Consider the following 23876-nt stretch of genomic DNA (forward strand, 5'->3'; position numbering starts at 1 on the left):
AATACTTCAAGAGAAGAGATGGCCCATTATCTGCTCCTACTGGGGGAGAAGCCATAGCATTTCTTCAAACTAAATACGCAAATGACAGTCGTCCAGATATCGAGCTCTTCTTCATTAATGGTGGAGTACATTCAGACAATGGATTCGCAGTCAAACCAGCTTATGGAATATCAGATGAAGTATATAACAGAGTTTTCAAACCACTTGAATTTCGGCATGCCTGGTCGGTTTGGCCAATAGTTCAACACCCGAGAAGTCGTGGATACATCAAACTTAGATCAAAAAATCCATATCATAATCCTATTCTTCAACCAAACTTTTTTTCAGATCCACACGATGTTGAAGTAATTTTAGAAGGAATAAAACTTACCATAGCATTATCAAAAACTGCACCTTTCCAAAAATATAACAGTCAATTACATAGAATAAAAATACCGGGATGTAAATCTTATAAATTCGCTTCTGATGATTACTTCAGATGTGCCATTAAAACATTGCCCGTAATGGAAAACCATCAAATAGGAACTGCTAAAATGGGACCTGACTCTGATCCTAATGCAGTGGTTAACCCACAACTACAAGTTCGAGGAATTGATGGTTTAAGAGTAGTAGACGCTTCTATAATGCCAACAATACCTGTTGGTCATGTAAATACTGGAATTTATATGATTGCTGAAAAAGCAGCAGATATGATAAAAGATTTGTGGAAAAATCGTTAAATTATGTTGAAATTCATAACAAAAAGATTGTATAAAATGTATGATAAATAAACTCTTCTATTTAAGATGTTCCTTTGATTTAATTTATATTTATCTCTTTGTTTAGTATAGTAATACGTAGTAAATTTAAAAATGAATTATGTATTATTCGATTTTAAAAAATATTTTTGTTGATGTCAAATTGTTATTGTCGTTCATAATCAAGGATGTCTCAAAACTGTTTAGTCAATACATCAGTATTGTTATTGAATCGTTTTCAAAAACAAAGTAAAAATGGAATGCAATCTTATTTACATCAAAATTTCGATAAAAGTAGCCAGTTATAAATGAATTAGTTAGTTTCAATCAGTTTAGTCTTATTTTTAATTTGAATAATGATGGTTTTAAATTTTTTAATACAATTATGTTAAAAATGAGAGTGTTAAAAATTGTCATTTTATTATTTTCACTTTTAATTGGTGTAAATTCACTAGAACTATTAAATTTAGTAAATACTGACACGATAAAAGATACTCTTAATATTGTATCACCTCTATTACCCGAAGAACTATCAGGTGTCCTCGACACCTTAGACCGGAGTGCTCTTGGATTAACTTACAACGTTAAAACTACACCACTACCCACTCGACATAAATATGATTTTATTGTTATTGGTGCTGGATCTGCTGGTTCTACAGTAGCTAGACGTTTGTCAGAAAATAAAAAGTGGAAAATTTTATTATTGGAAGCAGGTCCACCCGAAACTCTTATAAATCAAGTACCAATATTATATGCCTTTCCATGGGTAGATGAAACACCTTATAATTGGGGGTACAAAGTTGAAAAGCAAAAGCATGCTTGTTTTGGAATGACTGATGGACAATGTACGTGGCCACGAGGTAGATCATTAGGCGGAACTAGTACGCTAAATGCTATGATTCACACAAGGGGAAACAAATTAGACTATGAATTATGGGCTTCTTTAGGAAATAAAGGATGGTCATATGAAGAAGTTCTACCATACTTCAAAAAAAGCGAAAACTTTCAAGTAAAAGGTATAATTTAATCTATGTTTTTATTGAGCTTGATTTATTCAATCGATTCATTTGTATTATTATTTAATTATTTTAGAACCCCACAATTCATCATATCATGGAAGACATGGACACCTATGTGTACAAGACATTCCATACCGTACGCCATTGGCAAAAACATATTTAGAAGCTGGTGTAGAATTGGGATACGATGTTATAGACTATAATGGTCCTGATCAAATTGGTTTTTCATATTTACAAGTTAATATGGACCATGGTGCTCGATGCAGTTCTGCGAGAGCTTATCTTAAAAATCATGGATCTAACTTGGAAATAGTAACAGGTGTTTTCGTAACAAAAATATTAATTGATGATAATCAACGTGCTTATGGAGTTGAATATGAAAAAAATGGAGTAAAAAGAATCGTTCGAGCTAGTAAAGAAATAATTTCATCAGCAGGTACAATAGATTCTGCTAAATTATTGATGCTTTCTGGAATAGGACCAAGAGATCATCTAGAAGAACTAGGAATTGAGGTCATAAAAGATGCTAAAGTTGGATACAATATGTACGAACATATAGCATTTTGGGGTTTACTGTTTACTGTTAATTCGAGTGTCACCATTAATATTAATGACTTTTTGTCACCTGCTAATGCTTTACAATATTCTCTGAGTCGAGATAGTGCTTATGCACTTCCAGCAGGAGCGGAATCAATCGCATTTTTGAGAACTAAATATGCTACTGATGAACGTCCAGATATAGAATTACTTTTTATTAGTGGTGGAATACATTCAGACAATGGTCTAGCATTAAAATCTGCCTATGGAATATCAGATCGAGTTTACAACGAATTTTTCAAACCACTAGAATATCGCAATGCTTTCACTATATGGCCAATAGTTCAACATCCAAAAAGTCATGGTCGTATAACACTCAGATCTAAAAATCCACATGATAAGCCAATACTTCAACCAAATTTTTTTACTCATCCAAAAGATTTGGAAACCATTTTAGAAGGAATAAAAATGGCAATTGATGTTTCTCAAACTGAAGCAATGCAGCAATATAATCCTCAGATATATACCAAAAAAATGCCTGGATGCAAGTCTCATACATTTGGAACTGATGATTACTTTAGATGTGCGGTTAAAGTTTTACCTGCGTTAGAAAATCACGAAATGGGAACAGTGAAGATGGGACCTCAATCAGACCCTAATGCAGTAGTAGATCCCAAGTTACGTGTTTATGGCATTGAAAGGTTGAGAGTCATCGATGCATCAATTATGCCTACTATGCCAGTTGGGCATATTAATGCAGGAGTTTATATGATTGGTGAAAAAGGTGCTGATATGATCAAACAAGCATGGAGAAAAATTAAACACCGAAGAAATTAAATATGAAATAATAATTGTAATTATAAATTTTAATTAATCATATTATATTATTGATAAAAAACTCTTTTATAATTTTTTTTGTCTGGGATTATTTGATTAATATAATTGTTTATTTAACTAATATTTTTTTTACAAAAAGATTTTGTTTTTATAACATTTTTAATTTAATAAAAATATTATTTTATCGTTTTTATTAATGATTGATTATTTTATTGACATTTAATAAACACGTCATTATATGTATTTGTATATAAATGGAATATTTGAAGATAGCAGTAATTTTTAATAAATCAAATATTTTAAATCCTCCTGCACAAATATGTTTTAAAAAGACTGAATATTGAAAGTTTGGCAACAGAGAACAATTTATTTGATTAATAACACCTGTATATTCAAATAATATTGTGAAATAGATATGAGAAAGTTTATTCTTTTACTTATTGATTTAAGAAACGAAGAAAGTTTGGAAGTGGTTTGATCAATGTAAAGTCATCTTAAAGTCATTTCGCCAACTCCAAAATATCAAATGCTTATTGGTTTCAGTAGACGTAGAGAAATCAAATTGATCACAACTGTAATGAAAGTTTGAGAGACATTCAGACTTTACATTGTATTATTGTAGTGTATAATTTTATTAATTTATCGAATCATTATTCATTGTTTTAAATCTGAATAAAAATTTTTAATAATTATGTGGAACATCGGAGTTATTATCTTGACATTTTTTATTCAACGAATAAATGCTGTTGGAGTTCCGGATTTATTAAAAGATTATGGTGTAACAACAACCTATAATATCAGAACAACATTGTATCCAACTCGCGATGAATATGATTTCATTATTGTGGGAGCTGGATCTGCTGGTTCTGCAGTAGCTAAACGTTTATCAGAAAATAGTAAATGGAAAGTTTTACTAATAGAAGCCGGTCAGCCTGAGAATATTTTCATTCAGATACCAAGTTTAATGGCAGCTACTCATCAAACACCTTACAATTGGGGATATAGATTGCAAAGACAGAAAGGTGTTTGTACTGGAATGAAAGACGGTCGATGCACTTGGCCACGAGGTAAATCACTGGGAGGAACCAGTAGCATCAATGGCATGGTTCATACCCGAGGCAATAAATTAGACTACGATCTATGGGCTTCTCAAGGAAATGAAGGATGGTCTTATGATGATGTACTTCCTTATTTTAGGAAAAGTGAAAAATTCCAAGTACCTGGTGAGTTATTATTGTGTGAATATGCAATTTTTGAATAAACAACACTTGAAAAACATTTGAAATAATTAAATTTTTTTTCTAGTACCACATAATGCATCTTATCATGGATATGAAGGTCCTCTACTTGTACAATATATTCCACATCATACACAATTAGCAGGAGCATTTTTGGAAGCTGGTAAAGCATTAGGGCATGACATAGTAGACTATAATGGACCTCAGCAACTTGGATTTTCATATTTACAAGTTAATATGGATCATGGTGCTCGATGCAGTGCTTCTAAAGCATATTTGAAAAATAATAGAAGAAATTTAGAAATTGTAACAAATGCTTTCGCCACAAAGGTATTAATTGATAAGAATAAACGTGCTTATGGCATACAGTATGAGAAAAATGGAGTAGCTAGAAAAGTTTTTGCCAACAAAGAAGTAGTTTTATCAGCTGGTACAATAGATTCCGCTAAACTATTGATGCTTTCTGGAATAGGACCAAAAGAACATTTAGAAGAACTAGGAATAAAGGTCATAAAAGATGCTAAAGTTGGATACAATATGTATGAACATGTTGCATTTTGGGGTTTAGTTTTTACTGTCAACAACAGCGATGCTTTTAATTTCCAAGGATTTGTATCACCAGCAAATCTGCTCCAATATTATTCTAGCAGAAGTGGACCACTATCTATTCCTATAGGAGTTGAAGCAATTGCTTTCTTAAGAACAAAATATGCCCCAGATGATCGACCTGATCTTGAATTACTTTTCTTCTCAGGTGGAGTTCATTCAGACAATGGACTCACTGTAAAACCAAGTTATGGTATATCTGATGAAGTTTATAATAAATTTTTCAAACCATTAGAGTTTCGTGAAGCCTTTACGATCTGGCCAATCGTTCAACACCCAAAGAGTCAAGGACGTATTAAGCTTAGATCTAAAAATCCTTATTCTAGACCTATTCTTCAAGGTAATCTATTCTCCGATCCACATGATGAAGAAATCATTTTAGAAGGAATTAAACACGCAATAAATCTGACAAAGACGGGACCATTTAAGAAATACAACGCTCAATTACATAACGTAAAAATGCCAGGATGTACTTCACATAAGCTTGGTTCAGATGATTATTTTAGATGTGCCATCAAGGCTTTACCTGCTATGGAGAATCATCAAATGGGAACAGTGAAGATGGGACCTCAATCAGACCCTAATGCAGTAGTAGATCCCAAGTTACGTGTTTATGGTATTGAAAGGTTGAGAGTCATTGATGCATCAATTATGCCAATGATGCCGGTTGGGCATATTAATGCTGGAATTTATATGATCGGTGAAAAAGGTGCTGATATGATCAAAGAAGCATGGAAAAATTCATAATGCTTTAAATAATTTTAAACACTAAAGAAAATAATAAAATTTAACTTACTGAAATTATATCATTATCGTTATATATGCTTTTATGTATACTCTTGGTAATAAATAAAACTCTATTTTATTAAGAGTAATAATTTAACATACGACTTTGGAAAATAAACTATCACTTCATCAGAGAAATGTTTATCTGCTCATTACATAAGTTAAGTTGACCGAGTCAAGAGTTACGTATACTGACATAAAACTTTTCCTGTATGGGGAGAGTTTTTTTTCGGCCATGTTGAAATTTAAATAACTTGATAAAAATTATTACCACTATAATATCAAATTCATCTACAAACAATTGTCCGTTGACAAGATGATTATATATTTTTCTTTTAATGTTCCGGCGAGTTTTATGATGTAAATATTTTTACTACCTTTCATCTAGTTTTAAAGCATCCAAGTAGGGATGAACGACAGGTAAGAATAACAACATCTGAATATTCAGACAGTCTTACGTGAGCAGCATGAGAAAGTGTTCATTTCTTCAGTAAATCTTAAACACGAAGTCTCAATAGGACGCAGTATAACACCAAACTGTCTTGTGGATTATTTGCTAATTTTAAGTGACAGAAACTTTCATTGGCTCAGTTAAAAAAAAGATACATGAAATCAAACAGGACCAGTTCAGGATATATTTTTAACGATCAACAAATATAGATTAGAATAGAGGTATACAAATTTTTCTAATTTTATTCTCGACAGCTATTCTCGACAGTAAATTAATAATTTATAATAAGTATCAAAATGATAATTGAAAAAACATATTAAAAAGAAATATTATCAGAAGAAAGCTATTCTGCGCATCTGAGTGAAAGTATTGTTCGTTTTATTGCTAAGAAAATATGTCAGCAAAAAAGAAAAATATTAACGATCGATCGTTATTCTGTCTATCGTTATATCTATAATAGAGTAGTTAATTTTACTAACAGTGATGTTTATCTATTGATTATGTTTGAATAATTAATGTTCTAGGTTATTCAATCAACTTCTACAGAGTAGAATTAAAGATATAGAAATTGCAGTGTCAGCATAGTTCTTCCCAATTCTAACACGGTCATCGTGTTTTTTTTATGTTCTTTCGAATAATATCTATTCATAAGCATTCTTCTGTTCAAGGACTAATCATGGAAAAAATATTTATTCTATGTATTATAATTGCTTTGTCAATAAACGTGAAGGCTGTTACTTTTTTCGATTTGCTGAAAAGTTATGGTATACGAACAGCGTATGACATTCACACTGTTTCACTTCCAACTCAAAATGAATATGATTTTATTATCATTGGATCGGGCTCTGGAGGCTCTACAGTGGCTAATCGTCTCTCAGAAATCAGAAAATGGAGAATTCTATTATTAGAAGCAGGTCAACCAGAGGGTGTTTTGAATCAAATACCTATCCTTCTAGCTAACTTCCACCAAACAGATTATAATTGGGGATATAAAGTAGAAAAACAGGAAAATGCTTGCTTCGGAATGACTAATGGACAATGTACTTGGCCCCGAGGAAAATCATTAGGTGGAACTAGTAGTATAAATGCTATGATTCATACAAGAGGTAATAGATTCGATTACGACACATGGGCTGCTTTAGGAAATAATGGATGGTCTTATGATGAAATCTTACCCTATTTCAGAAAGAGCGAAAACTTCCGGGTGCCAGGTATTCAAGTTAAATTCACTTTCATAGTTTTTATTTATTCTTTAGTTCTAAAATAATCAAATTGTAATCATATACAAAACTAGTTTATCACAGTATGAAACAATTGATTTTTTTTTTCAGTGACATATAATACATCCTTTCATGGTAAAGACGGATATTTATGTGTAGAGCACATTCCATATCATACTCCATTATCGACTGAATTTTTAAAAGCAGGTGAACAACTAGGATATCAAATTATTGATTATAATGGTCCTGAACAAATTGGATTTTCATATTTACAAGTAAATATGGATCATGGAACTCGTTGCAGTGCCTCGAGAGCTTATTTGAGAGTGAAGAGAAATAATTTGGATATTGTAACAAGAGCATTAGTAACAAAAATTTTATTCAATGATAATAAACGTGCTTATGGAGTTGAATATGTAAAAAATGGAGTAAAAAGAATTGTACGAGCGAGTAAAGAGATTATTTTGTCTGCTGGGACGATAGACTCGGCTAAATTATTGATGCTCTCTGGGATAGGACCGAAAGAACATTTAGAGCAATTAGGAATTGATGTTATAAAAGATTCTAAAGTTGGATTCCACTTGTATGATCATATTGGATTTTTTGGTTTGACGTTTGTAGTTAATGCAAGTGTGACTCTCACAGCAAGAAAAATGTTATCACCTACTTATACGATGCAATATTTAAGAGATAGGAGTGGACCCTTTTCAATACCTTTAGGAGCTGAAGCATTAGCTTTCATTAAAAGTAAATATGCACTTGACGATCGTCCTGATATCGAGCTTTTATTTTTCTCAGGTGGAATTCATTCAGATAATGGACTTGCAATAAAGAAAAGTTATGGTATATCAGATAAAGTATATAATCAAGTTTTCAAACCACTTGAAAATCGAGATGCTTGGTCAGTATGGCCAATAGTCCAACATCCTCGAAGTCGTGGACGCATTACACTTAAGTCTAAAAACCCGTATGATAATCCAATTCTCCAACCAAATTTTTTTACTCATCCAGCGGATGTAGAAATTATTTTAGAAGGCATAAAATATGCTATCAAAGTAGCAGCAACAGAACCACTTCAAAAATATCAAAGTAAACTATATGATGTGAAAATACCTGGATGTACTTCACATAAATTTGCCTCGGATGATTATTTTCGATGTGCAATTAAAACTCTCCCAGCCATGTTAAACCATGAAATAGGAACAGCAAAAATGGGGCCTGTAACTGACCCCGAAGCAGTGGTGGATCCAGAATTACGAGTTTATGGTGTTAAGGGATTGAGAGTGGTGGATGCTTCCGTTATGCCAACCATGCCCGTTGGACATATTAATGCAGGAATTTATATGATTGGCGAAAAGGCTGCAGACATGATTAAATTAGCATGGAACAATTAACAATAATTATTTGCCAAATCTTAATTATATTGTTAGATATGTCAATATCAATTGTATATACCATCTAACTATTAAACGAGATTATTTTTTATACTTGCTCTGTAACTGTTAAATAAAAAATGTAAATACTTATAATTATTTATAAGATATATGGAAATTTTTTTATTAAAAAAATTATATCCTTGTAAAAGAATTTATTATTATTATTTAATTTTCAAGAAGTAGGGATGAACGATATTCTAAAGAAGTTCTTCGGTATTTAAGTAATATTATGTGCACAGCTTGAGAAAGCAGTCACTTCTCAAGCAGATTCCAAAGAGGAAGGTTTCGAAGGACAAAGAGTTAGTCAAAGGTGCTTTGTGATTATTTTACAAGTGTTAATTGGTAGAAACTTTCATTAATTTCCATGAAAGAATAACACAAATTTTTTAAAGAATATTTTCAATAATTGAAATACTTGCTAATAAACATTTTGCTTTAAAATAATTAACATTGAAACGTAAAAAAGGTATGTTAATATTTTATACAATTGATTTTGTAATTTTGTCAATACAGAATTCTTTGTTCGAACTTTTCTTCTTAAATGTCATTCTTTAGTATTGAAAATTCCGCAATGAGTGAAAGTATTATTCATTATATTGCAAACTAAGTTTTTCAGTAAACAAATTTTATAAAAACTAATTTCTCTTTTGAAGTTTTCTTTATAATTAATTATTTTAATTGTGTCAATTAAATTGTAAATATAAAAAATTTTTTTATTTCAGATACTTTAACTGACTTTTGAATTATTCTATGCTTGTTATTAACGAAGAAACTCTTTTAACAAAAAATGTGGAAAATAAACCAAGTTATATTATTATTTATTATATCATTTGTAGTGAATATAAAAGCTCATGGATTTTTAGAATTATTAAGAAGTTATGGTCTAACAACAACATATGACATTAAAACTTCATCTTTACCAACTCTTGAAGAATATGATTTTATAATTGTTGGTGCTGGAACAGCCGGCTCTACAGTAGCCAACAGGCTTTCAGAAAACAAAAGATGGAAAATTTTGTTATTAGAGGCAGGGAAACCAGAGGGAATTTTAAATCAAGTTCCAATTTTGTATGCAAACTTTCATTCGACTGATTACAATTGGGGATACCGAGTTGAACGTCAAAACAATGCCTGTTTTGGGATGGTTGATGGACGATGTCCATGGCCACGAGGAAAATCATTAGGTGGAACTAGTAGCATCAATGCTATGCTTCACACTAGAGGAAATAAATTTGATTATGATTTATGGGCTTCATTAGGTAATAAGGGATGGTCATATGAGGAAGTTTTGCCATATTACAAAAAAAGTGAAAGGTTCAAAGTACCTGGTAAGTCATGTATTGAACGATTTAATAATTTTAAACATTCATTAAAATTGTTATTTATAATCAGACAGTCTCAAACAATTATCATCTTATAAATAATTATTATTTTAGTACCATATAATGCATCCTATCATGGAAAAGATGGACATGTATGTGTGGAATTTATTCCGTTTCATACACCTCTAGCTACATCGTTTTTGGAAGCTGGTAAACAGCTAGGATGGAATGTAGTAGAATATAATGGTCCTGAACAAATTGGATTTTCATATTTACAAGTAAACATGGAGCGTGGTACACGATGTAGTGCTTCAAGAGCGTATCTTAGAGTAAAAAGAATTAATTTAGAAATTGTAACATATGCATTTGTTACAAAAATATTAATTGATAATAATAAGCGTGCCTATGGAGTACAATATGTCAAAAATGGAGTAACTAGAAAAGTTTTTGCCAAAAAAGAAGTTATCTTATCTGCTGGTACAATAGATTCTGCTAAATTATTGATGCTTTCTGGAATAGGACCAAAAGATCATCTAGAAGAACTAGGAATTGAGGTCATAAAAGATGCTAAAGTTGGATATAATTTATACGAGCATATTGGATTCCTTGGTTTAGTATTCACAATTAATGAAACTATTTCTTTGACTGAAAAATCATTGTTGACAGTAGCAAATACTATCAATTATTTAAAGAATCGAGACGGACCGTTTACACTGCCTGGTGGTGCAGAAGCAATAGCTTTTGTTCAAACCAAATATGCTACCGACCCTCGACCTGATGTCGAGCTTCTTTTTATATCAGGTTCAGTACATTCAGACAACGGCGTAGCTGTCAAAAAAAGTTATGGAGTATTAGACGAAGTATATAATAAAGTTTTTAAGCCACTTGAAAATCATGATGCATGGTCAGTATGGCCAATAGTTCAACAACCTAGAAGCTACGGACGTATAACACTTAGGTCTAAAAATCCTTATCATGATCCAATACTTCAGCCCAATTTTTTCACACATCCAGCAGATGTTGAAATTATTTTAGAGGGAATCAAATATACGATAGAATTAGCCGCTACGCAACCATTCCAAAAATATAATAGTCAACTACACAATATTAAGATGCCTGGATGTACTTCATATGAATTTGCTTCAGATGATTATTTTCGATGTGCAATTAAAACTTTGCCAGCTATAGAAAATCATGAAATAGGGACAGCAAAAATGGGACCTGCAAGTGATCCTAATGCAGTAGTAGATCCAGAATTAAGGGTTTATGGTATTAGTGGATTAAGAGTTGTGGATGCATCAATTATGCCAACAATGCCTGTTGGTCACATTAATGCAGGGGTCTATATGATTGGTGAAAAAGGAGCAGACATGATCAAACAAACGTGGGAAAACTCAAACTCTTGTTAGTAGTTTAATATTTAATTACCAACTAAATTCTTCCAATATAAGATTTCCTCTTATAAATCAAATACAAAACAATGTTACTAATTCAGTCTTTAAGCCGAGTTGATCTTATTTAATCAGTGGTTATGAGAGAATGATACATTTCATAATCATCATCATATCTTAATTAAGTTGATTGACCGACCTTTAATCTAATTAGTTGTAATATATATTTACATTTACACTAATGATAGTTGACATTTGACAGACAAAATGGGCATCAAAACTATTTCCATCCTGTAGTCAATTAAGAGCTATAACATGTCCTTTGCTTATGATAGTAATGTACGAAGGTAATTAGAATGAGTAATTAATATCTATGATAGATATTGCCAAGTTAAAATAAATGCTAAGATAGAGAAGCATTGATAACTTGACATATTTCTCAATAAACATGATTTTAAACATTAAAAATTATCATAAAGTCATATGAGATCATCATGACAAGACGATTATGACATCAATTGTGAAACAAAAATAAAAAACTTGAATTTAATTGATGAAAAAAAAAATATCAAGCATTGCCATATAGCCAAATGGTCTTTTTGGAGTAAACGATGAAAATTTCTATTTAAAAAAAATTATTGAGCTAAAATATGGAAGAATAAAAAAAAATCATGCAGAAAATTGTAAAAAAAACATCTGTTTTTATTGAATAAAGTTGGATAATCTTTTCAGAGCACCGGTGAATATATTTTTAACCTAAAACTTATGACTGACATTTCTGTCATGTCTGTCTAGACTTTTTATGTAACTGTAATTGTAACAGAATTCGCTTCGTGCAACACACTTCCATGCTAAAGAATTTTTGTACTTAAAATTATGTCAGTATGGCGATACATTTTGGATTATTAACGAAACTTACCGGATACAACAAGCGCTTCATTTGGGCCACACGTATGAACATTTCCCATGATGAATTAATAATTATTTATTATAATTATATTAATAACAGAAAAATACACAAACACTGTCAGAATAAGTTCACTAAACTTCCAAAAACTTGTACTATTTGATTTTAATTGATACTAACTAGCCCGAACGTCATAAAAGCATTCGAGTAAGCACAAACGCTATGTATAATTAGATTTTTTTTACAATATAGTTGATACACTAATATTTTTTCAGAATAGATACTACACTACTATACTAGTGTGTATTCATTCGAGCATAAACTTGTTTGTCTAAACTGACGAGCACATCTACCAACATAACAATCCGTGACATGTGTTCCACCTAGTGGAGAACGAAAAGAATAGAATGATGCATCAATAATCAAAGATTCAAATATTCATTCAAAAAAAAATTAATTAGAATATTTTTTTAGTTTTGTTTTTTATTAATATTAATTTTTATTATTAATTAAACATTTAGGTAATTTATTTAGATCAGGTAATCGATAAATATCACTCAATTTGATTAAAAATGCTCAGTCGATAAGCATAAATTTCATGACTGTTGGTAGAACTAGTTTTAGAAAAAGGTTGAAGTTTCTTCTCTCTAAATATTTTTCTATGATAAAATAATTCAAATAAATGTTTGAGACTGGAAAGCAAGCATTGTAACCTCTAAACATCATTATTTTTTTTTATATATTTTAACCAGTTTTACGTTATTTTGACTCATTTCAAATGAATTATCAAATGTAAATTATTTTGAAATAAAATTAGCATTGAAATATTTAAGTTAAATGATTGGGTAAAACGCTGAAAGGATTGTGCACAAAGATACTAATACATACCATGTGTATAACGATTTTCATATAATCGTAAATAATAAACAGTATGAATACTCCACAATCGAATAAAAAAAAAAGTAGAAACAGGATGGGTGGACAGCACGAATCCGTGAGCGGAGTAAGTACTGAAGTGCTGACTCCCGCTGAAGCTACACGTTTTGTTTTGGTATGTTTGTTGTTGATAAGTTTCTATCAACAATATATCGCCTTTACTATGTTGTTTACATTTTAAGAGTCAATAAACAAGACAGTGTTTATAATTATTTTAATATGGTTCACTTTTTATGAATATTAGATGATTATTTTTCATTTTAGATGACGCCTCTAGGCGATGAAGCAAACAAATCTGTAAAATTAGGTATCAATGACAGTATTCCAATAGTTCCCCTGGACAAAGTAGATGAGAAAAAAGGGAACAATATTCTCAGTGAAAGAGAAAAAGAAGATAAAGCAATTTTAAGTTCATTACCTGTTGCAGTAGTAAAAGCAATAGATGGATATGAACGCCAAATTGGAGAAGCGGAACAACTTCCTAATTCTTACGTTAGATTTATGGAGAGAAGTGGTGAAGAACTTGATGGTAAGTTGATAAAATATTACATCTCTTTTATGTAGTTTATTTAATTCACTATTATTCTGTAAACAATCAAATATTTATGAAATTTGCTTTGCAGGTGAAGTAGAATATGATCTTGATGAAGAAGATTCTGCATGGCTAGCAGTAGTTAATGAAAGAAGAATATCATCAGGCCTTCCACCAATGGAACCTGATACATTTGAGTTATTGATGGATAGATTGGAAAAGGAATCGTATTTTCAACAGCAAAACAATGGATCGGGTGGTATTGCTGCTGATGAAGATGCAGTATGTTGTATTTGCATGGATGGCGAGTGCCAGAATAGCAATGCAATATTATTTTGTGACATGTGTAATCTTGCTGTTCATCAAGACTGTTATGGAGTGCCGTACATTCCAGAAGGCCAGTGGTTATGTAGAAGATGCCTTCAAAGTCCATCGAGAGCAGTGGATTGTGTATTATGTCCAAATCGAGGGGGAGCATTTAAACAGACTGATCGACCAGCAACATGGGCCCATGTAGTATGTGCGTTATGGATTCCTGAGGTTCGTTTTGCTAATACTGTATTTCTCGAACCAATTGATAGTATAGAAAGTATACCTGCTGCACGATGGAAACTCGCGTGTTGTGTTTGTAAACGAAGAGGTGTTGGGGCATGCATCCAATGCCACAAAAGCAACTGCTACGCGGCATTTCATGTGACTTGTGCTCAACAAGCAGGACTATGTATGCGAATGCGAACAGTACAACCAGCTAATGGTGAACCAATGTTAGTACAAAAAACTGCTTATTGCGAAGCTCACACACCGGCTGATTATCAGCCATCTACAAATCCTGCGGATGCTAGGCGTCGAGCTATTGCTAATAAAAAAAGTTCATCTGCACCTGTAATATCTATTCCAACAATACCACCAGAAAGAATTAGAGAAATCGCAAATTTAGCTGAAGGCTTACCTAAAAAAAGTCAACTCATTCAACGTCTAATAGCATATTGGACATTAAAGCGACAACATAGGAATGGTGTTCCACTCCTCCGAAGACTTCAAAGTTCTCATCCTCATGCTAGACCTCATCCTTTTGGAGGTAATTCTCCTGCACCTGATGGAGAAATGAGAGGAGAACTTTATCGTCAACTTAAATACTGGCAGTGTTTACGGCAAGATTTAGAAAGAGCAAGACTGTTATGTGAACTTGTTCGTAAACGTGAGAAATTAAAAAAAGAATTATTTAAAGTTAAAGAAAAGTGTATGTGGTTTGAACTAAGGCCATTGGAAAGTATTTTAAAGCTTCTTCTTGAATCTATCAAAGCTAAAGATGTGAATGATGTTTTTGGTCAACCTGTAAATACTGAAGAGGTACCAGATTACCTTGATATTGTTTCTCAACCTATGGATTTATCAACTATGGAAACAAAAATTGACAAGCAAGAGTACGATAATTTGTCTGCTTTTCAATCAGATTTTAATTTAATGGTAAATAATTGTTTAGCATACAATCGAAAAGACACAATGTTTTATAGAGCTGGTCTCAAAATGCGTGAACAGGGTGGAGCACTAATAGAGCAAGTACGTAAAGATTATCCAGAATATGACCAAGTCCCTGAAGGTGACACAACGACGATAAAATCAAGAAAACGAGAAAGGAGTAGTCGAAATCGTAGTGAATCAGAATCTCAAATAGCTGAAAAAGAAGTTGGAGGGGTAAATAGACGTACAGCTGTATTATTTACAAGAAAAGCAAAAGCTCGAGCAAGTAAAAGTGGACCCACAGCTGGATCTGAAGCTGATCAGAAAAAGCAAAGTGATAGTTTTCGAGTATACCGAAGTGGAGGAATAGATAGTGATATTGGTGAAGGAGAAAGCCAATCTTCTAGTTGTAGTAGTTGTTCCACAAGTAGATCTACTACCCCTGAACCTGAAGGCGATGATGATGATAGAGAAGATCATGATCATGAGCCTGAGCAAGTTATCAAAAAGACAAAAAATGAAGAAGAAAGTAAAACAGTCCAAAAAGATCGATTGGAAGCTTTACAACTTGTTTGGGCCAAGTGTAGAGGATACCCTTGGTATCCAGCTTTAATAATTGATCCAAGTACTCCAAGAGGAACGATTCATAAAGGAGTTCCTATTCCTGCTCCACCTGATGATGTTTTAGCACTTGCTGTTAACTATAAAGAACCCATTTTCCTGGTTCTATTTTTTGATACAAAACGAACATGGTAATTATTCTATTAATATTCTTCTATTCTATTTCATACTTACATATACAAATATAATTATTTTCTAATCTTGAGTTAATTCATAAAGTATTTCTATTATCATTTATTTGTATATTTTTAGGCAATGGTTACCAGGAGAAAAATTAGAAAAATTAGGTGTATCTCCAGCCCTCGATGAAGCAAAATTAATTGAATCACGTAAACCAGCCGACCGAAAAGCAGTCAAAAAAGCATATCAAGAGGCACTTCACTATCGTAAACAAACACATAATGCTGCGTTTAATACTATAACATCGGCCTCATAAAGTGGTAACTCATTTTAAAAAATCAAGATGTTTTAATATTTTATAAATGAAGAAAAAATGTAATTTCTCACGTTGAAATAAAAATGATAAAGGAATATATTTTTTAAAAATATCTTTCATAAACATATATAAAAAATAATATTTCTTGTATAAAATAGATATCTTAATCTTTTTTTCGTTTGATAATTTCTGGTTCAAAATTAAGCTTTACAGCTTCATTGAATTTTTTTGCATACATTTCTAACCGTTGAGTCATCTGAAATTAAAAAATTAATATCAAAGGTTAAATAGTGAATACAATTGAAATGTACATAATAAATGCATATTTACTTGAAATCCCCATCTGTCTTTCGTTTGACGGCAAACATTAAGATCAATATCTGCTATTAATAATCCATCTTTATGTCTACTTAATCCAGGAGTTCGAGTACCATCCGGTGCTGTTATATAGCTAGAGCCATAAAAATGTCCGAAATCTTTATGTGCTGGCTTTCCATCACCTGATGTAAATTCATGAGGAAAATGTTCAGTTCCTACACGATTAATTGCACACGTGTAGTAGCTATTAGAAATTGCAGCACATCTTGCTTCGATTGGCCACAACGGTTCAGATAATGACCCGACTGTTGCAGACGGATTAAAAACAATCTAAAAAATTTATTGATATTCTTATTGCATTTGAAAAATATTTTTGTATATATTTTTTTTAATTAAACAATTTTTGATAAAAATGACATCACTGTAATCAAGTTTTTTTCATAAATAAGCAATTTTTAAAACATTTTCATGTTATTAATTATCATCAAAGTGTTATCAATATTAATTTTTTTATTGTTGAACGACTGATTGAAAAAAGCTTTTTTTTAAAACAATTTAATGCAAATTAATCATCTTATTATTTGTATTGCTTACTTACTTCAGCACCATTTATACCAAACATCATCCAATTAAGAGGGTGATGACGTCCGTAACAAATGTTAATAGCGATACGCCCATAACTAGTTTGAAAAACTGGATGACCGGTATTTCCTTCCATGTAATATGTAGATTCATTAAAATCACCAACTCGTGGAATATGATTTTTCCTATGTTTCCCTAATACAGATCCATCATCATCAATAACAACACAAGTATTCCACAGTGTATCACCGTGAACACTGTCTCTTTCTAAAATTGGTGAAATAATCACCATTTTATGTTCATGTGCTAGTGAAGATAATAATTTAGTCGTCGGCCCTAATTCAGCATCTTCAGCAAATTCTACCCAAGGGTACTTTTCTCGGGTACAAAATGCAAATGGCATTGCTGAAAATTAATGAATAAATCATTAGTTATAGGATAAATTATTGCATATTAATACATTATAATCATATAAGTTACTGACTCCATGCTTCTTGAAGACACAGTATTTTAACTGCAAACTTTGCCGCAAGTTTTATGTATTTTTCTATTTTACAATGAATTGCATGTCTTTGGTCATTCACTGGTAAGTCAGTGGGGGACACTATTGAATGTTGAATCAATCCTATTCTAACCTCTCGCGGTGGATTAGATGTTTCAATAATTGCACACTTTGAAAAATCATAACCCTTGACTTCGAAATTATCATCTTCATAAAATACTTGATCAATAGGTCTTAAAAAAAATCAAAAAAACATTAAATATCAAATTTTTCAGTGGTTAATATAAAATAAATATAATAGTAAGGTTACCTCAATTCATTTCCATATATAAGCTGCTTTACTTTTTGAAGTTTTTCTTCCGGTAAATATTTTTCAAGAACATCATCCAAATTAAAATTTTCCATCATGTACAACAAATATGGAAGTTAATTTCTTACTAATTAAATAACAATTAGATAAAAAATATAGCTGAGATTTAATTATTATGTGTTGAGTTTTATATCTTCTAAAACGATCTTAAAGAGTCTTAGATTAAATAAAGTTGATACTCTAACAATATCTCTCTATGAAACTATTATTCAATAGGAAGTATATATTACTATGGTTTATTTCAATTATACAATTACATAACTTTATCTATGTCCATCTTATTGGATCTTTTGTTTACTCAAGATGACATTTAATTCACACAAGGCCACGTTTCTGGACAATTACTGCCATCTATATTTAAATTTTAATTTCGAATTTTAAATAACTCCAAAATCTATCAACATCCAATTGTTGTTGCTCCAAATACTTTCTTGTGACCTGATTCCTTTGAGATTATTTATTGCTGAATGTAATCAAAGAGTAATTATTAGTAATCTTGAATCAACATTATCGATGAAATTTATCAGATCAAGAAATTTTTAGTATTTGAGTAGGCCGTTCAGATTATTTGACTTCTTTTTAATGGGTGGTCAACAGCACATTTGTTCTGATGTCAATATTTTTGCAGTGAATTCTTATCTAGTCTAGTTATCAATGACTAAAAGAAAATTAATACTATTATTCTTTATTGGAGCAAATATATATATTTAGTTAATGATACTAATATAGTTCACATTTTTATGATAATAAAATGTTCAAAATAAATATTTAATTATTATTTATTCTAAAATCAATATGAAAAATTCTAAAATGAATTTTGATACTCCTTAAAAGCTCATTTTAGTGGAGCAATGAGTAATGAATTTTGTGTTTATACTGTAAATATGTTCACAGGCTTAAAAGTTTTGAATATTCCTTTTCAAAAATAATCTGAAGATAAGATATTTTTATGTACAGTGACACTGTGATGAAAAATAAAGTTTCTGTAGTGCATACATTGAAGTTATTGAATTTATTGTGTTCTCTCATATTTGGAATGTATACGACGACGGTTCACACAGTGCGTCATTCCTTCGCATTTTATAAAGGCGTGCATAGTGAGTAAGCTGGCTTGGTCTGAGTGAAAGGAGGGTTCATCCGGTGTTGTCTTTGTTCATTGCTAAAACAGCACAGAGTTTGTACGAAGTAGTGGGTGAACGCGAGTTGTTTTGAACGTACATCATTTTGATATCTGGTGATTATAACGCGCGTAAGTGTTATCCAATTTTGAAAGATAAAACTTTTTTTTTATTTGAAATACAAAACGAGACATTATTAACTATTTTGATAGCTTCATTCTGGACCATTTTAAAAAAGTACCACTAAACATTTATAATTATTTCTTTTTTAGATTATATGCAACTAATAATTTTTCCGTATCGCAGTAGATAATAAAATAAATTAATTGCTACTTTTTTTTTGTTCATGTGTTGTTCGTACTTCTGAATTTCCATATCAGTTTTTATGAAATAAAGCATCATAAAAGAGTCGCGGAAGCTGATTTTTTTGAAATCCCGCCAACATACTCAAGCATTGAGATATCAAAAGTATTTATTGTGACGATAAAGTTTTTTTTTATTCAAGAATTATAATTTTGAATTTTTTTTTCTAAGCTATCTATACACACTATTATTTATCACGAATTAATTAACGATTTATTCAATTAAACTAACAATAAATGATTACAGAAATAAATCATTTTTATCACGTTTAAATACCATTTATTAGAATGGATAATAAAGAGACTGAGGATGCTTTCAATCTTCCATCATCTATTAGTAATACAGACAAAAAAGGTAAAAATTCTATGGAATTATGAATAATTAATTTTAATTAGTTCTCTTCAATTTTCTTTTATTCACAAATACTCAAATTTTCTTTATTTTTGTATCATAAAGAAAACGTCATTACAAGTTATAATTACTCATTCCAGATGAACAAACACATTTACGTGGAATCCATGACATTGATCGAATAGGAAAATATCAATTAATGGTATATTTTGTTATTAGTTTTCCAGTAATTTTGTCGGCTGCTTTTGCACTCGGTTATGTCTTTACCTCTGGAGAGGTTGGCTATAGGTGTGAGAAATATATTACTACGTATTAAATGTTATGGCATTTAATTGAAATAACATATTAGAGTTTTTTTCAATTTAATTAAAAATTGATTAGCTTATTTTTAATTCATATTTATTAGATGTTTCATACCTGAATGTGAAACTTCATTAACGTCAATTTGGAATACATCGTGGGCAAAATACTCTGTGCCAGCGAAAAATAATTTATTTGGAAGTTGTGAACACTATACTATAAAAAGCAACCATGTAGGCGTATGTTCAGAACAATCATTTACACAAGAAATTAAAAAATGTGACCATTGGGTTTACAAACCAGATGAAAAAACAATATTGAATGAGGTAACATACACCAAAAGTAATTATCATCAATAAATGTATCAAATAACGGTCATTATTTTAATTGTTACGGTCTTAATTTGTATGTAGTGGAACATTACCTGTAATGAAAATAGGTGGAAATTGGCTCTAGTTGGAACAATTAATAATGTAGGTCAGCTAGTAGGTTTAATGTTTGCAGGATTTCTTTCTGATAGGTATCAATAATTTTCCTTACTATTCCATTTTGAATTTTCCAAGTTTTTTACTCAAAAAATTTTTCAGATATGGAAGAAGAACTTTACTTGTCACTGAGACATTTTGTACTGGAATTGTAGGTCTTATTCAATCATTTTCAATTAATTATTGGATGTTCATAGCTCTAGAATTTGCTCAATCAGTATCCTCAGCTGGAGTTTATAGTACTGCATACATTCTAGGTAAATCCATTGAGTAAGTCTTGAGACTCTTTAATATTCTTATGAAGCCAGAGTTAATTATTGTAACTGATTGGTTATTTTACATTTTTAATGATTAGCACTTGTCATAAATTCTTATTTTTTATCGTTCATAAAAAATGGATTATAATCAATTCTAAGGTCATCGTTGCTATTTTACATTTAAAAAATATGACTACATTAAAGAAAATATTGAATAGAATGATAATTCTAATGACATATTAAATGTAGAATGCGAATAAAGATCTTATTGATTGAATTAATCTAGATATTGTATTGATTGAAATTTCAGCTTTAGAAATGACTGGGGAAAGACGAAGGGTCGTTAGTGGTACTATTATGTGTTGCGTATATGCGATTGGAGAAATGTTAGTTGGTACAGCTGCAATGGGACTGAAATCATGGAGAAATTTACTCCGAATTTTTTTTGCACCGTGTTTACTCGCAATATTTTTGCCATTCGTTATTCCTGAATCAATTAGGTAAAAAGTTTTTAAAACAAAAATGTTTATCTGATGCACTCAAGATTTTTAATCAATTACAGGTGGCTTGTTGCTAATGGAAAGCGAAAAGAGTTAGAAAATGTTTATAGAAGAATAGCAAAAATGAATGGAACAAAAATGCCTGATATTGAAATTAATTTATACAAAGATTTGAATAGTGAAAATACTTATAAAGTAAATCGATAATTTCTTCATACTTGATTAACTACAGAATGATTTGTTATACTGAAAAATAATCTATTTTCTCTAATACAGGAAACAAAAAAAGCAACTAATAAAAATAAATCAGTGATAGAAGCACTTTCACGACCAAAACTTTTAATGCGATTACTTGCATGCTGCTTATGTTGGCTGACCAATACTTTTGTGTATTATGGACTTTCATTAAATTCTGTAGCCTTTGCGGGTGATAAATACGTCAATTTTATATTAGTATCTTTTGTTGAAATACCAGCATATTTTCTGAGTGGGATATTTATTGATTACCTTGGCAGAAAGCCCACACTAGCTGGGTCATTTTTATTTAGTGGTATTTTTTGTCTTGGCATTCAATTCATACCAAGAGGTATGTAAATATATTTCTGATTTATTTATCAATAACGCATGTATTAATATTACTTATTCAACCAATATCTATGTTTATTTATATTTTTTTAATTTTCTTTTTGTTGATAAAAGTAATAAAAAAAATACAATTTAAATTCTAAACTGGAATTTTCAGATGCATGGTCTTATGCACCAATAATTATGTACATGGGTGGAAAGGCTTGCATTACAATGGCATTCGCTACAGTTTATGTTTACACCGCAGAAATGTTCCCTACAACTGCAAGACATTTTCTGCTCAGTATTTGCAGCATGACTGGTCGAATTGGTTCCATTCTTGCGCCTCAAACTCGATTATTAGTAAATTTTCTCCATAACTTGCTTAGCTATTCATATGAGCATTGAATTTCTTTACGAACAAAAAATTTTTCTTTTACAGGCTACTGTTATTGAATCACTACCACTAATATTGTTTGGATGTATGGGAATGCTGGCAGGAATAATTTCTTTCCTATTTCCAGAGACAATGGGACAGCAATTACCCGACACAATTGATGATGCTGAAAACATAGGAAAAAAAAGTACTGATAAAAATTTTATTGAACAAAATAAATGATTTTACGTGTTTTGATGACATTAATTAAAAAAAATTAGAGTAATTGATAGATCTATTGATTGGATTATTGATCTTGTTAAGATTTTTATTGAGCAGTGATAAACGTTGTATGCTACTGGTCATTGACCTTAGTGCGTCAGCTCTCAAGCATTTTGATAAAAAAAAAAGTATGATGAAACAAGTGATGCTTTTCATCTATTGAAGCAAGTGCACCATTTTTTTTCTGTTATTTGTTATTCAATAACAGTTACATGTGTTATACTTATCTGTGTTTTCTTATTTTATTTTGTCTTGATTAAATGGAATATGTTTGATCAGCTCGACTATGTTGTTGGAACATGAATGATAATTGAAGAGACTTTTTTTACATTTTCTTTGTGTCACAAGCAGCTACTGATGTCTCGGTAGACAATCGCCGTAGCCCGCAGCTGCAAGACATTTTCTTCGATTGCTGAATCAGTCACTACCATATCCGCCCTCATCGTTTTGTTCATATCACTTCGATAGACTGGCTTTCTTCTTTTTTCTCTTTCTTTCTCTTTTACTCTCTCATTTCATTTCTTTTTTATTCTACGCAATAAAGATTTAACCTTCCTAGAGTACTACCAGTTCAATCAATTCCAATTAAGCAGCGACGTATCAGCTTCGGGCTGACCAAGGAAAAAGAAATCTAACAAAAAGTAAGAATAAAAGAGGGTTCCCAAAGGCTTGGAGGATACCAATCGAATTTGACAGACTATCCTTACTTCAATCACAACACATGCAAGGTGTTTGATTAATTTACAAAAACTATGTAATATGTTTTGCTCAATTAATTCGCTGAAAGTTACATTTTTCTTTGCGTCTTTGCTGTCCAATTAAATTAAACCATTTTTTTTCTGTTATAAAAGCTTGGAGTTTTTTTTTATCGATTTTATTAGTTTTTTATTGAAGCGTTTTTAGTGAGTAATTAAAAAGCTTGAATATTTTTTAAAAGGTTTTATTTACTCTGTTGTTTATAAAAATAATAAATATAAATGTTTATTATGTACGTTTTTTTAAAATAAATATTTAAATGGTTTTTTCAATGTTTAT

General features: G+C 30.9%; 7 protein-coding genes across 8 annotated transcripts in view; 5 read left to right on the forward strand and 2 right to left on the reverse strand.

Annotated features, from left to right (window-relative positions):
- Flo2 (flotillin-2) overlaps positions 1-12779 on the reverse strand; it is a 46934-nt gene extending 34155 nt beyond the window's left edge. Inside the window, exon 1 of the mRNA XM_035080968.1 lies at positions 12500-12779. Coding sequence (XP_034936859.1) covers positions 12500-12548 — 49 coding nt within the window. The 5' untranslated portion in view covers positions 12549-12779. The remainder of the gene's footprint in view (positions 1-12499) is intronic.
- LOC118065584 (glucose dehydrogenase [FAD, quinone]-like) lies at positions 1049-3218 on the forward strand. The gene is made up of 2 exons (XM_035080956.1): positions 1049-1753; positions 1830-3218. The coding sequence occupies exons 1-2, from the start codon at positions 1123-1125 to the stop codon at positions 3128-3130; spliced, it is 1932 nt and encodes a 643-aa protein (XP_034936847.1). The 5' UTR covers positions 1049-1122; the 3' UTR covers positions 3131-3218.
- On the forward strand, positions 3767-5778 carry LOC118065591 (glucose dehydrogenase [FAD, quinone]-like). Its single transcript, XM_035080967.1, has 2 exons — positions 3767-4353; positions 4436-5778. The coding sequence occupies exons 1-2, from the start codon at positions 3822-3824 to the stop codon at positions 5719-5721; spliced, it is 1818 nt and encodes a 605-aa protein (XP_034936858.1). The 5' UTR covers positions 3767-3821; the 3' UTR covers positions 5722-5778.
- On the forward strand, positions 6227-8890 carry LOC118065589 (glucose dehydrogenase [FAD, quinone]-like). Its single transcript, XM_035080965.1, has 3 exons — positions 6227-6432; positions 6736-7422; positions 7543-8890. The coding sequence occupies exons 2-3, from the start codon at positions 6834-6836 to the stop codon at positions 8823-8825; spliced, it is 1872 nt and encodes a 623-aa protein (XP_034936856.1). The 5' UTR covers positions 6227-6432; positions 6736-6833; the 3' UTR covers positions 8826-8890.
- A 398-nt stretch (positions 12780-13177) lies between the features above and the next one.
- On the forward strand, positions 13178-17026 carry Br140 (bromodomain-containing protein 140). The gene is made up of 5 exons (XM_035080901.1): positions 13178-13538; positions 13688-13952; positions 14047-16168; positions 16290-16477; positions 16893-17026. Exons 1-4 carry the CDS (start codon positions 13419-13421, stop codon positions 16471-16473), a joined length of 2691 nt encoding a protein of 896 aa, XP_034936792.1. The 5' UTR covers positions 13178-13418; the 3' UTR covers positions 16474-16477; positions 16893-17026.
- pyd3 (beta-ureidopropionase pyd3) lies at positions 16543-18947 on the reverse strand. The gene is made up of 5 exons (XM_035080904.1): positions 18186-18947; positions 17858-18108; positions 17390-17778; positions 16804-17121; positions 16543-16729 (listed from the first exon to the last, which is right to left on the reverse strand). Exons 1-5 carry the CDS (start codon positions 18281-18283, stop codon positions 16637-16639), a joined length of 1149 nt encoding a protein of 382 aa, XP_034936795.1. The 5' UTR covers positions 18284-18947; the 3' UTR covers positions 16543-16636.
- A 114-nt stretch (positions 18948-19061) lies between these two features.
- Positions 19062-23067, forward strand: LOC118065546 (organic cation transporter protein-like). Of its 2 annotated transcripts, none has more exons than XM_035080903.1 (11): positions 19062-19494; positions 20013-20080; positions 20218-20365; positions 20484-20703; positions 20791-20897; positions 20965-21119; positions 21430-21619; positions 21682-21814; positions 21896-22205; positions 22362-22546; positions 22626-23067. In XM_035080903.1, the coding sequence occupies exons 2-11, from the start codon at positions 20014-20016 to the stop codon at positions 22800-22802; spliced, it is 1692 nt and encodes a 563-aa protein (XP_034936794.1). In that variant the 5' UTR covers positions 19062-19494; position 20013; the 3' UTR covers positions 22803-23067. The 2 variants fall into 2 exon arrangements, with proteins under 2 accessions (XP_034936794.1, XP_034936793.1); XM_035080902.1 differs by having other exon boundaries at positions 19063-19494; positions 19973-20080.
- The last annotated feature ends 809 nt before the right edge of the window (positions 23068-23876 follow it).

Source organism: Chelonus insularis, unplaced genomic scaffold (genome assembly GCF_013357705.1).
Source record: "Chelonus insularis isolate UGA/USDA-ARS -01 unplaced genomic scaffold, ASM1335770v1 contig_317_pilon, whole genome shotgun sequence".
NCBI lineage: Eukaryota > Metazoa > Arthropoda > Insecta > Hymenoptera > Braconidae > Chelonus > Chelonus insularis.